The sequence below is a fragment of the Littorina saxatilis genome, linkage group LG2, assembly GCF_037325665.1.
Source record: "Littorina saxatilis isolate snail1 linkage group LG2, US_GU_Lsax_2.0, whole genome shotgun sequence".
NCBI lineage: Eukaryota > Metazoa > Mollusca > Gastropoda > Littorinimorpha > Littorinidae > Littorina > Littorina saxatilis.
Window position 1 is genome coordinate 90123769 of NC_090246.1, and position 15481 is coordinate 90139249.

Sequence of the window (15481 nt, forward strand, 5' to 3'; positions counted from 1 at the left end):
ATGTCAACTGGAGTATGAGTGCTTGGTTTCACTTTTCTTTCTGCCTTCGTGTTTTACACAGCGGCCGGAGGCGGATTAGGACTTTCACTTTATTGGGGTCCTTCCTTGGGTCTTTTACGAAGATCGTGCGGGTGTTTTCTTCCACTTTTGGGGGCACAAATGTCAGGGGATAACATGTGTTGTTTCAGTCAGACAGCACCTCAGTGGCCTGGTTTCTCATTTAGCAAAGGGGGGGCATCTCGCTCCTTAGTGTGGTCACATCGGGCATGCGAGATTTGGTTGTGGTGTTACCACCACGAGTTCTTTTTAGCAGTGAAGTACCTTCCGGAGAGGCTCTTTGGCTTGGCAGACTCTCTAAGTCAGTTGGCCGAGTAGGTCCACACGGTTTGGACTCTATCTCTCTATGCGCTTCTACTCCTTCTGGTGGTGTTGGAGGTGCCGCTGATAGAAGTTTTTTGCCTCATGGTACTATCACCTTCTGCTAAAGGTTCGTCTCCCCGTTCCCGGTTTATACTCTCGATTTTACTGTGTGCGGCTTGTGGGTCGCACACTATGGGCCCATTCTCTTTGGTTGACAGCCCTTAAGGCCTTTAGGGCTGTTGGGAGGGCGCCGTTGTTTGCACTTGAGCCACACGGGTGTCTACTGTTCGGGAGTCATGGAGACGCTCAGGGGCTTCTGCCTCAACTCCGGATTGGGTCTAGAGATCCCATAGGGGTCAGCGTCTTAGTTTTCATGTCACATTGACTGGCTTGAAGCAAAGGACGTAATATTAACGGAAAGAACTCCACTTCTCTCCGTTCATTGCAGGTGGCGAACCTCCTATTTTGGCTTTCCGAATTTTCTCCCATGTCTCTGTTGTGAGACGTTGCGCGATATCAGTTGCACTGAACTGGCCAGGCGGGAAAATTTTTTTCTCGTGGGCTCTTTGTAGCCAGCGTGACTAGGGAAGCCTCCCTTTTGGGTGGCTGAAAGCAGATCTCCAGTCCCGACTTGAGATTGGCTCCTAGTTTTGGAGCTTTTGAGATTGGTTTGTTGAATCCCTGGCAAATTAGCCTTACTAATCTTAACACGGGAAGCGGTCATACTTACTCTGGTAACTTCTGAGGGAAGTGGGAGTAAGTTCGTTTTCTATCGGGTTTTGCTATAGACTTTTCTTTGGAGAAAGACTGATCTATAGTGCTTAGGTTTTGTTCGATTTTCGGACGAGTATTCAGAAACCTGAGGAACCAGCTCTGATAATACAATTCAATCCTTTTTGCTTTATTTCGGCTCTGCTAGAGCCCTATTAGCCTTTTGAACTTTTCAAGTTGAATTTTTTTCTTACTCGCTCTGATTCGTTTAGATCATCAGAACAGGGTTTTTTATTTATTTCCATCAATTCTCGTGGAGGCATTGACTTGGTGAAGTCAGCCTTAGCTAGATGGTCTGCCACGTTGATTAGGCATGCCTACAGTGGTGGCAAGAAAAGGGGGGGGGGGGCAATCAGTCGTCCTTCTTCAGGCAGCACGGACTCAAGAAGTCAGAGTGTGGGCCTCTTTTTTACCTGTTCTCAAGTCTGAGATACTTACGTAAGTCATTTACGCAGCTCATTGAACATGCGAGAATTTAGGCTTGAGTTTCTATGGCGGGATATTTTAGGTACCCGCTATTATAGTACACGTTTACTAGACATCAGGAAATGCCTTTTAAAATGTTTACCTACGGGACGTATCTGGTGCCCGGCAGTTCAGATCTTTCGGTCTGCCAGCCTTTGTTGCTGTAGGCTAGATACTGGCAAGATGTTGGCTTGGTTCAGGAGGCCAGAATCTTTTAGGATATCACTTAACACAGCAAGGTGTAAGGATATTGTGAGATTAATTTGAACCAAGGTGTTTCTCCAGTTTGTTCAGACAGGTTTTTTACCTGCTGATAAACATAGTCTGGGGTTGTTAGGGCAGTTTTGCCTCTCTCTGTAGCTGGGACGTATGAGGCAAGGGCATGGGCCTCCTCTTTGACAGTCCTCCGGTCGGGTCATTTAGGCTGAAGACTGGGGTAGGCTTACTGGCGGTCTGAGGTGGTTTTTTAGAAACTTCTTCCTCAGAGGTGTCTTGAGACGGGGCGACAGTTCCGCGCTATCTGTTATGGTAGCCGCGGGACAGGTCCTAATATCATAATTCCACGAGATTCCCACTCTGCTTGGCCCTTTTTGGTGGCTGCAGGGCGGTTTCTTGTGGATTGATTTGGCGAGTACCCTCCTCCTATGATAGCAATCTGCTATATGTGAGTTGGGTAAGATATGTAATTTAATCAAAAATTTTAGTAATAAATTTTCATTTGATTAATATACTTACCCAACTCACATCGTTTATTCCCTCCCGCCTCCCCGCTGTGGTGGTATGGGGGTCTAAAAAAGAAGTGAGTTGGGCTTCGTTTTGGAATGATAAGATGGTGGTGTATGCGCGCGCATACGGAAGTCAGGCTAGTAGTTAGTCTGGCATTATGGGATAGGTCACTCTCTTTTTTAGAGTGGTCTCCCTTGGTTACCAAGGGGACGCGTACAGCGTAACCAGCACTGAACTAGGGTTAATTGCTATATGTGAGTTGGGTAAGTATATTAATCAAATGAAAATTTATTACTAAAATTTTTGAATACAGAGTGGAAATATGTGTGCTCTGTGTGTGCCGCGAGATCAAAGGCAGGTCCATTGTGATAGCTGGGTTGCCTTGTTTAGACACTGACCTTCTTCCCAGGGGTCAATGACCCAGTTTTTGCTATGAGAGGTGGTTCCCCTGTCATAGATCTGAGAGAGGAAACACTTCCTGCACCGGGGTCAGTGACCCGGTTTAACCTATGGGGCGTCTCTTTGATGTCCTGAGAGGAAACTTGGCCAGGGTAGTACCTAGTAGCTGAAACATGCATTATCACAAGTTGTTTGACTGGTACTCAGGCGGTCTCTTTGATTTTTGTTGTATTTCATACACGGATTAGGCCCTTGTTATACAAGACACAGGGGTCAAACTCGAGGAAAAAAGTCGGCCTTAGTATATTACTTTGTATGTTTGGAATGTGTCTGTGTTGTTAGCTTCATAAATTGTAGTTTTAGGTTTGGGAGAGGAGGGGGAGGGGGGGTGTCTAATACTTGACTGATAAATGGTGAAATAGTTGCATCGACCAAACAAGTGCGGAAGGAATAAACCTCTCAAAAATCCCCAAGCTCTAGTACAGGCGCTTGATAAAAAGCAATCACCCAGTTGCTAAACTGATGTGTGTTTCAGCTATGTGATCCATTGCGTTGCATATTACTTCAGATTAGAAAGAAAAGAAATCCGTATTCGCCATGAAAAAAAACACCCACAGCTGTCAAATGTTTTTATTGTTTTTGTCATCTCACTGGCAGTCAAATTAGTTAGTTAGTTAAATTCAGTACATGTGTCATTGTGTGTATTTTGGTGCCAAATGTCTGCAATGATATGTTGAAATACACCTTCAGGTATGATATGTGCTTCATCACAAGGGTTCTGGTAACATTGTGTCTGGTAAAACAGACTGACTAATGTCCATAATAAACACCCAAGGGACTGACCACAAGTGGTCATTATTGAAAAAGAAAAACTCATCAGGGATCCTTTAGAGTGATCATTGTGAGCAGGTTTTAAGACCTCCAAAAATCTGAGAAAATCAGGTCTTAAAAAGGAGGGGGTCTTAAATTGGAGATAAATTAACAGAGGTTGTGAACAGAAAGTCTGAAAAAACATGGTATTGAAAGGGAGGGAGTCTTACATTGGGGGGTTGTTACAAAGGGAGTTCTACTGTACACTGGCACCCCTCTTTTAAGACCCCCACACATCTGAGAAAGTAAGAGAGGTTATGAAAAGAACATCTGAAAACAAAAGGTCTTTAAAAGGAGGGTCCTAACATGGGGCTTCTACTGCATTGTTCTAGGGGTGGTCGTCAGGACAGGTTTGACTGAAGGGTGACTTCTGGTTAGTGATTTACTGTTTTTACTGTGTCAGTTATATATTTTTCTCTGCTTAAATTATAATCATCCTGTGTGTTCAGGTGGGAAATGAGTTCATCCGTGGCGTGTCTGGTGGTGAGCGGAAGCGGTGCAATATCGGCATGGAGCTGATCATACAACCGCCGGTACTGTTTCTGGACGAACCCACCACCGGCCTGGATGCCAGTACAGCTAATGCCGTCATGCTGCTTCTGCAAAAGTATGTGGATTGGGTTGTGATGAGTTGTGGTTTGTTTTGAGACTGTATATCTGCAGTTTTGTTAATGTTTGCTGATTTCTTTTGCTTTTCATAATGTTATTCTTTCTAAGTCTCCTCAACCCTCGTTGGATCATAGATACATATTTTAAGTGAGAAATTCTGTTCTCTTCTTTTCTGTTTTGTCTTTACGCACCTCACCCCTCCTCTCCACCCACAAAACAAATGCATGCATTTCAAGGAAGCTCACCAAGCACGGTAGATGAATCTTTATCTTTTTCATTCTATCACTTTCTTCCTTTTGCTATACATTTTTTTTCTCACTGTTCTGATGGACAAACTGCCTGCAAAAAAACTTGCACTTATTGCATTCTTTTATCGAATAAACAGTAAAAGTAACCACATCTTCTTCCTGCATTTTTTTTTCTCAGGCTGGCCCACAAAGGGAGAACAATAGTATTCTCCATCCATCAGCCTCGCTACTCCATCTACCGTCTGTTTGACTCGGTTGTCTTGCTTGCCGGCGGGGAAACGGTTTATCATGGACCCTGCGCGGATTCCCTGGAGTACTTTGATTCCATTGGTGAGTTTGGGCCATTTATTTTGGATGCATGCGCAGTATGTGTACTCTCCTCTTCAAAGTTTCAGTGGAGAACCACTGGTTGAAGACTTCAATGAGTAGATAAGGCTGTGGTGGTTTAATACCCCCACCTCTCTCTTTCTCTTCCTAAACTCTCTCTCTATCTCTCTCTGTCTCTCTGATTTTTCTTATTTGAACATAGGTTGGTGTGTCATGTTGCTGCTCATGCTGCAAATTGTTTTGTTTTTTTAAATGAAAGCAACAACATCCAAAACACCATAAAAACATGCCACATAACAAAAGATATGATAAAATAAATAACACAGTATGAAGTAGGTGTCTGTCCGTGTGATATCAACTTGGCCTCTGATATCCTCCTTTCACACACACACACACACACACACACACACACACACACACACACACACACACACACCCTTGGGGAGGAAAAGGGTTATTCGTTATTTTTCTATGACTGTGTTTCAGGTTACACGTGTGAAGCACACAACAACCCCCCAGACTTCTTCTTAGATGTCATCAATGGAGATTCTACAGCCATCGCTGCTTCCTCATCCAATGTCAAAAGTGAGTAGAATTTGGTTGTTTTAGCACTTAGAGAGAGATCAAATCAAATCAAATCAAATCAAATTTTATTTTACGAGGGTTGTGGCATAAGCAATATAAACGAGCTTCTTTTCAACCAGCCCTCGCCCAGAGAGGGACTATTCTAATCTTGAATATATATATATATATACATACGTAAAACAATTACAAAAGATAAGCAAGGCAGAAAAACTATTCACATGACTATATACACGTTGTAGGCTATACATACATTCTTGCGTTATGAAACACTGATGCTTTATGGACAGATATGATCAATATGAAAATAATCAGAACGAAGTCTTCCATCACTGTGACTTTTCGTAATTTGACATTAAATGTAATGAGAGGTGTTTTTTGAAAGTATTGAGACTTGTTGGGACTCGAACTGATTCCGGGAGAGAATTCCACAAAACGCTGCCAGAATAAGCTAAACTTGATTTAAAGAGATCTATCCGCGGAATGGGGACGTTGAATTTTCGGTTTGGTTTGGCTTTAAATTTTGTAATGAAAGCACTCGGTGCATGGCCGGAAAGGATTTTGTGAAGGAGCACGCCTTTATTTGATTTAAATCTTTCTTTTAAAGGCAAAATCTTAAGTTTTTTATAATCGTCGAAAACAAGACTGGATTGTTTTAATAGAACTGATTTTAGTGCTCGTCTGTGTAGACTGTACAGTGGTTTTAAAATGTTTGCACTGGCAGAGTCCCAGATGGTCGAACAATAATCCGTGATGGTTTGTATGTATGCATTATAAAATAATAACCTTGAGTGTGGATCAAGAAAGTGCTTTATTCTGTTCAACAAATATATTTTCCTCGACACGGTTTTACACAACGATCTAACATGATGGGTTCAAGATAAATTATTATCGATATTTACTCCCAAAACTTGTGATCTCCTACTTCCGCTATTGCATCGTTGCCAATTAATAAGGAATGAGGATTAGAGAGAGAGAGAGAGAGAGAGAGAGAGAGAGAGAGAGAGAGGACTAAACCTGTTTGAGTTCTGCACACCCAAACAGTGCATAGACTTAATGTTAATGTCTAAAATACTAATGCCTAATGTCTGTATGTATATCGGAAAGAAATGCATATATTCTAATCTGCACTGGATACCTTTTTCTCTTGCAGAAGGGACAGATGAGATCACAGTTGATGTGGACGGTAAGTTGTCATTCCTCCTCCTGTCCCTCCTCCAACTTCTCCTCCATCATCCCTTTTCTGTTTTCTTCCTCCCTTCCTTGCTTGTTTCTTCTCAGCCTCCTCTTCCTCCATAACCATTACCTTAGGTTTCTGGTTCAACGATTGTGGTAACCATCACCTTAAGTTTCAGATTTGCCCCCCGGCCCCGCGGGGTAGGGGGAAGAATTGACCCGATGCTCCCCAGCATGTCGTAAGAGGCGACTAACGGATTCTGTTTCTCTTTTTACCCTTGTTAAGTGTTTCTTGATAGAATATAGTCAATTTTTGTAAAGATTTTAGTCAAGCAGTATGTAAGAAATGTTAAGTCCTTTGTACTGGAAACTTGCATTCTCCCAGTAAGGTAATACATTGTACTACGTTGCAAGCCCCTGGAGCAAATTTTTGATTAGTGCTTTTGTGAACAAGAAACAATTGACAAGTGGCTCTATCCCATCTCCCCTCTTTCCCCGTCGCGATATAACCTTCGTGGTTGAAAACGACGTTAAACACCAAATAAATAAAGAAAGAAAGTTTCAGATTTGTTATTGTGGTAACTTTCACCTAAACTTTCAGATTTTTGAGTCACTTGAGAAAAAGTGACTATGTAATCGGTCAGTGTTAGTCTGTCCGGCCGGCCGGCCGTCCGGCCGGCCGTCCGTAGACACCACCTTAACGTTGGACTTTTCTCGGAAACTATCAAAGCGATCGGGCTCATATTTTGTTTAGTCGTGACCTCCAATGACCTCTACACTTTAACGATGGTTTCGTTGACCTTTGACCTTTTTCAAGGTCACAGGTCAGCGTCAAAGGAAAAATTAGACATTTTATATCTTTGACAAAGTTCATCGGATGTGATTGAAACTTTGTAGGATTATTCTTTACATCAAAGTATTTACATCTGTAGCCTTTTACGAACGTTATCAGAAAAACAAGGGAGATAACTAGCCTTTTCTGTTCGGCAACACACAACTTAACGTTGGGCTTTTCTCGGAAACTATAAAAGTGACCGGGCTCAAATTTTATGTGAACGTGACTCATTGTGTTGTGAATAGCAATTTCTTCCTGTCCATCTGATGCCTCATATAATATTCAGAACTGCGAAAGTGACTCGATCGAGCGTTTGCTCTTCTTGTTTATTGTGGTAACTTGCACCTTAAGTTTTCAGATTTATTGTTGTGGTTTCATATCTGTTGAGTAGAAGGTTGTTTCACTGAACAAGCCAGGTACAGTGAGTCCAGCTATAACGAACCTGGGTATAACGAAATCCCGCTTTTAACGAACTGCCATTGATGTCCCGGCAGACAGCCTTCTATTTCTTACTTGTTACTTTCCGGCTACAATGAACTTTTTGAACTCATTTGCATAACGAACCCCTCGTATAACAAACACGTTTTCATCGCCCCAGAGCCGTTTTGTCTCTAAAAGTCACAAGGCTACAACGAACTGATGTCAAAAATTGTCTCCAAAGACAAAAATACACAAAAATACACAAACACAAGTGCACATCGCGTGATGAGCGAACTCTGAACAAACAGCGGGAGGTGCACGGAACAGCCACCGCCGCTGTGTTTTCACTTTTCTAATCAGCTGCTAAGCTATGACTGTGCTCTAAAAAGTCACAAGGCTACAAGATCTGTGTGTGAGGCGAGATCAAAGGCAGGTCCATTGTGATAGCTGGGTGGCCTTGTTTATAGACACTGACCTTCTTCCCAGGGGTCATTGACCCAGCTTTAGCTATGAGAGGTGGTTCCCCTTTCATATGAGAGAGGAAACACTTCCTGCACCCGGGTCAGTGACCGAGTTTAACCTATGGGGAGTTTAAGCTATGGGGCGGTCTCTTTGATGTCTTGAGAGGAAACTTGGCCAGGGTAGTACATGCACCAGAACTGGTGGACACCATGAAATCGGAGATTGATCAGAATGTACATGTACATGCTTTTACACGGCTTTTTACATTTTACTTCTAAAATTGTGACAGTAAAGTGAACATTTGAACTATGCCTCTATGGATTATATTATGAAGCTGTTGAAAACATGCAGAGATTGTACTCTCCAAGGAAAGATCGATGGGACGATCATTTGAAGGTGAGTGGGAAAACTTGTCTTAAGGCCATTTAGGGTTGAAAACTCTACAGCGAATTACTGATATAACGAACTAAAATGTATCTCCCTTGAGATTCGTTGTACCTGGACTCCACTGTACAGATGTTCCGTTAATAATACACCAAAATACTTTTCTCCAACCACAAGTATATTTTTATCGGGTAGAAGATTATCATTATTAAGCAAGCCTGGTAGAGATGATGTGTGTGTTTGATAATACACCAAAATAATGTTCTGCAACCAAGAAATTTATTTTCTTTTTTGTTGAGTGGAAGATTGTATGATTAAGCATAGACCATTTATCCTGGACTGCCAACTAGCTCTCTCTCCGCTCTTTCTCTCTATTACGAGGTAGCGCCTCTCGCATTTGGGAACCTACGCTTACATGGCCTTTCAGAAATCAGGGGGACGTCATATCCGGTGTCGATTGTAAACATGGACGAAGTTGCCGAGGTAAGTTCTGAAAATGCTAAAATAAACTCAGCAAAAGTGCATATGGAACATGTTTTTCGATGAGTTTTGTTATGTTTAGTTTGGAGTTTTGGAAAATCCAGTTCATTGTCACCTCCCATTGTCACAAATAACTGGAGCGTGCTTTTTTTCACTGTCTTCGAATCGCTGGCCTTTCAAACCGGACGTGACGCGCCCCTGAAAGTCGAGAGTCGTAACCTCGAAGGGTCACATGACGAGTTGGCGGTCCAGGCTATTTGGTCTATGGATTAAGCAAGCTTGTGTGTGTTAATACATTAAAGCATCAAATGCTTGTCTTCAATTAGTTCAGTTTGTTCTGATTTACAGGTGATGGACTCGGACACACTCTGGCACAGAAATACAAGTCGTCGGCATGGTACTCAAAGTATGCACATGTAACAAGCCTTTCCATGGTTAAAATGTGCTTTTTTTCTCTGTTTAGTGTGGTCTGTTCCTTCTGTGTGTTTATTTCTGCAGCTTCCTGGTATAATGTATCTCTGAGAAATAATGATCATAATAAATAAATGTTCAATTCCACTAAGTGGTTCAGAGCAATGCATCAGATGTGTGTGTCTGTGTATCCATGTGTGTACATGTGAGATGCATTAAATGCAGATTCTTGGATTTATTTGTTGTGTTTAATTCCAAGGGAGACAATCTTTGTTTTCTTCAGTGTGCATTATCAGAGTTACTTGACCTTTCTAGTCTAACAATGAAAGCTTGTCAGTTTCTAGATTTAGCCCTGTGAAATGTTTCTTGTCACAGGATATCAGATTGCGTACTCTTCTTTCAGTATGTGACATGATTTTTGTAGGGCTAATTCTGGAGATTGTTGTTTTGATATGCCTTGTAAATAGCAAAATACTGCTCAGGAGTTCACATGTATAAATTTATGTGTTGATTGTGGAATGCAATCTTTTTTTTAAATACTCCCGGACTTACAACTTCCCCATTTTAGGATCTTGTTTTCTCTGATTTTCTGTTCATAAGGTCTGTATATTTACCCCCATTTTAAGACTCCCTCCTTTTGAAGATCTGATTTTCTTACGTTTTTGGTGGTCCTAAAAGGGGAGTTCCACTCCCACTGTAGTAAATGCAAAAATGCTTGTATAATTTCTGTATTAAATTTGAATGGGCTGTGTTTTTTAATTCAGATTGACGGCAGAACTGGAACCAATCAAGCAGGACTTTCATCGGCGATCGCAGGATGGAACACTTGTTCTCATGAAGAAAGTGGAGTATGCAACCTCCTTCGTAACACAGGTGTGTTTCTGTTTTGATTGTTTGGTTTTCTTTGCCCTGGTTACAGTGGAAATGGTTCTAGAGTGATACCTGTTATGGAAGGACACCCGTGGGAGTCGTCCCTATATTGTAGGTGGCCTATTTGGACAGGTGTTTATTGGTGAAGTTTTGACTGAGGGACTACAGGTGTCATTTCTTTACTAAGAAATACGGGTAAAAGAAAAGCAACACCCACATGCTTCGTTTGCGCTTTGACCTTAAAAGGTGCATGTCCTTTCTTGTGAGGTGTCCTCTCATGGGAAGGGCCTTACATCGCAGGTCGGCATGGTACTCAAGCCTATCTGAGCGTAAGCTCATGTATCCTGCATGCGTCAGCTTGAGTAGGTTTCACCGAATGCATTGGTGTCTATGGATAAAAGTTGATAGTTTTGTTGTCATGTAAAGTTAGTGTATTCATTAATATTTTAAGGTACAAATCAGTAGTTCTGTAAAGTCACTTCTTTCAGTTGATGTCTACAGGTAAAAAAAAAAATTGCGCCTTTTCTAGACTAGAGTTTCTGCAGAGATTCAATTTTGATTCCCATGGGTGAATCTTACGGAGACAACCAGTTTGAATAGGGATGGTAAATGTGATGTATTTGCATCAGTATTCTGATTTTCTGTGTCCTTTGTCCTCAGTTCCGTGTTGTGTGTGCCAGGACAGTGAAAAACCTCATCAGAAGTCCACAAGCCTCCATTTTACAGGTGAACATAGTTGTATAACAACATCTCTCTCTCTCTCTCTCTCTCTCTCTCTCTCTCTCTCTCTCTCTCTCTCTCTCTCTCTCTCTCTCTCTCTCTCTCTCTCTCTCTCTCTCTCTCTCTCTCTCTCTCTCAAATAGTTGTATGTTTTTGAGATAACTGTAAATAACTAATTTTTCTGCACAGCTCATCATCATGGTGATCTTTGCGCTGATTGTGGGAGCAGTATACTTCCAGATCAGCTCTACTATGACAGACGGCATACAGAACAGGTCAGTGAATTTCTGACAGAAAAATGGTACGCTTAGGTCATTCATTTTGTTTCATTTCATACTTTGATATCCCATTGCTTGGTCGTTTCTTCCCAATCTTCCCAATGGAAAGCTTAGAAGCAACAAGAATCGTTCTACCCAAGTGTGCATGTGATGTTTAGGTGTAATCAGCCACTGCTTTTTCCTCTGTGTTTATGGGCTGAAATTCCCATGTTTCTTGCACGAGTGGGTTTTCACGTTTTTAGGTCATTTTTACCCCATCATTTAATCAGCCAAACATTGATTAAATTACATATTTTTACTCCGAATCACATATATGCATTGACCTAGTCTGAGATGCTTATCGTCTGAAAAAATTGCTTGCCGTCAAATTAAAGGAAGCAACCCTTTTAGAAAAACACTGACTCAGTGAGTTAGTCGGTTAATCTACGTGGGTTGTCCCCCTTGCCGTAGGTGGCGCTATCGCCAACATCCCTCGTGATCACACGTGGACATATCATACGACTTTTTCAGCTCTGCGGATCAGGTCGTCGGATTTTTCGCTCCGGTGATCTTTTGCCTTTGAGCTTGAGGTTTACCGGTCACCTGCCGTCTTCCTATTTCACCTGTTGGGTGAGATCTTTCTTGTTTGGTTTTGATTTGATTTTGACTTTGGTTTTCAACCACTTTTTACGTTCCTGCTGGTATTAATATTACTTAGCAGCACGTGTTGACTTTTTTCATTCAGCAATGGCTGACACTGATAAGGTCGACCGGTCGAGGCTCAAGGTCATGAGCACTCCGAGCAAAGGTTCTTCTAAGCAAAGAATAGAAGCCGGCGGAGACACTTGTTCATCTTTCTGAAAATGATAACAATACCATTTTCTCTGGTTGTATTTCTCCTCCGGGAGATTCTAGTGTTGTGTTAGCAACTCAGTCTCTTTCTCAGGCCATTTTGAATTCGGCCATTTTGCAACCGGCCATTGTGCCACCAGATCATTCTTCTCTGGTGGCATCGTTACTTGCATCTTTGCTTCCAGAAATTCGTTCCATGGTGGCTTCAGAGAAGAATTCTTCTCCACCCAGCGTCTCCCGCCTTCCCCCTTCTGTGGGGGGCAGAACTTCAATGGCGTCGCTGACCTTTCCTTCTGCTACGGTCGGCAGTGGTGCTGCTTCCGCCTCGTCCACCGGCGCTTCCGGTCTTGGCTCGGCGATGATGTCACATTCTTCTGGTTCAGACCTGCCTTACAGTGTGCATGTTCCGGGTAGTGCCGGAACTCACACGACTTGGCACTCTCCCTTCGGGGAAGGGTCTCTTCTTGACTGGCCTCTACCGTTCCAACCTCTTAACAGACGTGGTTCGGATATGCATGTCCCTTCGGGGACTCGGTCAATGCATGGTCACTCCATACAAGGTATGTGTGTTCCTACTTCATCCAAATTTATTCTACAGAAAACGTCTGTGTGTCAATGGCATTGATTTAGTCATTGTTTGCCTTTGACTGGTTGCCTTGGCAGGTTGACCGATTTTCGTGAGAGCATTGTGGTCAGCTCATGATGTCATACCGGTTTGAAAGATATCTAGCGCGATCACTGGCAACCATTTGTTCACTGACCTCTATTCTCGCTCAATGGCGGCGCTGGTTCCTCTGGGGAGAGTACACAAGAGGCTTTGTCAGCTAGCTCTGAAATCTCTTGTGGACTTCCCTGTCAACAACTGGAACGCTCTTATCCCTCTCCAGAACTGGTTCCACGCCACGACTCTTCAGTGGATGGAATCAGAATGGATCTGTGGGGGCGTTCCGATCATGTTTTCTCCTCCCGACATAGACCTTTTCACAGATGCGTCTCTGTCGTGATGGGGTGCTCACACGGCCCTCCTCACGGCTTCAGGCCAGTGGGCACCACTCCAGAAGCTCTGGCATATCAACCTGCTAGAGCTGGAGGCAGTGGCTTTCGCAATAGTGCAGTTTACCCCGGTTCTCCAAGGCAGGCACATCCGTCTGTTTACAGACAATACGACAGTGGCAGCCTACGTGAACAAGCAGGGCGGCTCCCGGTCGCCCTCGCTTTCAAACAGGACTTGCGAAGTGTTGATGTGGTGCGAACAACATCAGATCTTGCTCTCCGCGAAGTACCTGGCCGGGAGTCTCAACACTCTGGCAGATGATCTCAGTCGTTCAGATCGCGTCCTTCAGTCAGAAGGGACCTTCACGCACAGCGCTCCCCGCTTTGGCCAGCTCAGGTATGGTTTCCGGACCTGCTTCGACTGGCGCACGGGCCACCTATTCCTCTTGCTTTGACAAAAGGAGAGTTGGTCCAGCCAAGAACGGGGATTCAGCACGAAGAGCCTCAGTTGCTCAACCTTCACGTGTGGAGGTTGTTCGGACAGCGTTGAGACGCTCTGGTGCCACGGACTTGACGCTTGACTTGGTGCAGAAGGCTCACAGAGCATCCACCTCTTCTGTGTATGCTTCTCATTGGAAGGCATGGTCCAAATGGTGTCTGGAGGAAGGCTTGAACGCGGTCTCTCCGCGTTCAATTCATGTAGCCAATTATCTGGCTTTCCTTTCTTTACAAGGCAGTTCTGCTGCCTCTCTCAAGGTGAGACCTTCTGCAATCTCTTCTACTTTGAAGCAGATTGGTCGCTCCATCAATAGTGGAGTTATTTCGGGTGTTATCAAGGGCGCTGCTCTGAATGAAGTCCGAGACCGCACTCCAGTCCCTTAATGGAACCTGTCCTTGGTCCTTGAATTTTTGCGTTCTCCTGACTTTGGGCCGTTGCAAACAGCAAGTCTGACCAATTTGACTAGAAAAGCGTTCCTTCTCCTGTTGCTTGCTACTGCACGTAGAGGCAGCGAGGTTCATGCTATTTCTGGTCGCCCGGAAGATATCGCTCATGAGGCTGATGGCTCTATTTCTCTCAGGTTTCGCCCTGGCTTCCTGGCCAAAAAAAACCCCCAGAGACCAGATCAGCCTTCACCGGTCCTGTCTATCAGACCGCTTAGCCAGATCCTAGCAGCAGATGACCCTGATATGGTTAACTGCCCGGTTAGAGCTCTTGACCTTTACCTTCGGCGTACACAGCCCATTAAAGCTAAGAATCAAAAGCTACTGTTCATTTCAGTGAACACCAAAAGAGGAAAAGATATTTCCAAACTTACTCTGATTCGGTGGATCTCTTCGCTCATCAGGCAGGCATATGAGTGGTCTCTCACCGAGATAAAAGGGGGGGGGGGGGGGGGGGCACTCTGTTCTCCCTCTGACCAAGGCTCGGGTGCACGAGTCTAGAGCTTGGGCTTCCTCCTTAGCTGTTCTTCGCTCCCGAAGATTGGAGGAAGTGCTTCACACTGCCTATTGGAAGTCTGATGATGTTTTCATCAACTTTTATTTGCGAGACATCGCCGGCATGTGCCAAGATGGGTCCCGTTCTCTTCCTGCCCTGGTAGCAGCGAGACAGGTTCTAGCCAGAGCTTAAACTAGGGGCCTAAGGTATGCTATAGGTTCCCTCCACCAGGTTTTTGCTATCTGCATATATGTGATTCGGAGTAAGAATATGTAATTTAATCGAAAATTTTAATAATAAATTTTCATTTGATTAAATAAATATACTTACCCGAATCACATAGGTAAATCCCTCCATACCATCCCCGCACTATAGTTTCTATGTATATTTTAAAGTCGTATGATATGTCCACGTGTGATCATGCGGGATGTTGGCGATAGCGCCACCTATGGCAAGGGGGACAACCCACATAGATTAACCAACTGACTAACTCACTGAGTCATTGTTTTTCTGAAAGGGTTGCTTCCCTTAATTTGACGGCAAGCGCTTTTTTCAGACGATAAGCATTTCAGACTAGGTCAATGCATATATTTATGTGATTCGGGAAAGTATATTAATCAAATGAAAATTTATTATTAAAATTTTCGATTTTGTGGGATACATGCTTATTAGTTGCGTGTTTCTATAACTCACCAAACTCGGACATGAATTACAGGATTGCATTGGTCTTGTGCTTGAGTGTACACATGGGGAATAAGGCTCTAGCAGGTCTGCACATAAGCTGGGATTCACACATTAACTTCGTGCATTAGAGGCCGGCATCCTA

The 15481-nt window shown here is 43.5% G+C and overlaps 1 protein-coding gene and 1 long non-coding RNA gene across 4 annotated transcripts in view; one reads left to right on the plus strand and one right to left on the minus strand.

Annotated features, from left to right (window-relative positions):
• The window catches only part of LOC138960115 (uncharacterized), a 142650-nt gene extending 133277 nt beyond the window's left edge, over positions 1-9373 (minus strand). The window contains exon 1 of the long non-coding RNA XR_011453889.1: positions 7478-9373. This is a non-coding gene — a long non-coding RNA (uncharacterized lncRNA). The remainder of the gene's footprint in view (positions 1-7477) is intronic.
• The window catches only part of LOC138960111 (broad substrate specificity ATP-binding cassette transporter ABCG2-like), a 61664-nt gene that overhangs the window by 34873 nt on the left and 11310 nt on the right, over positions 1-15481 (plus strand). For all 3 annotated transcript variants that reach the window (XM_070331858.1, XM_070331859.1, XM_070331860.1), the window contains 8 exons: positions 4041-4198; positions 4627-4778; positions 5262-5360; positions 6511-6543; positions 9463-9520; positions 10290-10398; positions 11056-11121; positions 11305-11390. In XM_070331858.1, the coding sequence (XP_070187959.1) occupies positions 4041-4198; positions 4627-4778; positions 5262-5360; positions 6511-6543; positions 9463-9520; positions 10290-10398; positions 11056-11121; positions 11305-11390 (761 nt within the window). The remainder of the gene's footprint in view (positions 1-4040; positions 4199-4626; positions 4779-5261; positions 5361-6510; positions 6544-9462; positions 9521-10289; positions 10399-11055; positions 11122-11304; positions 11391-15481) is intronic.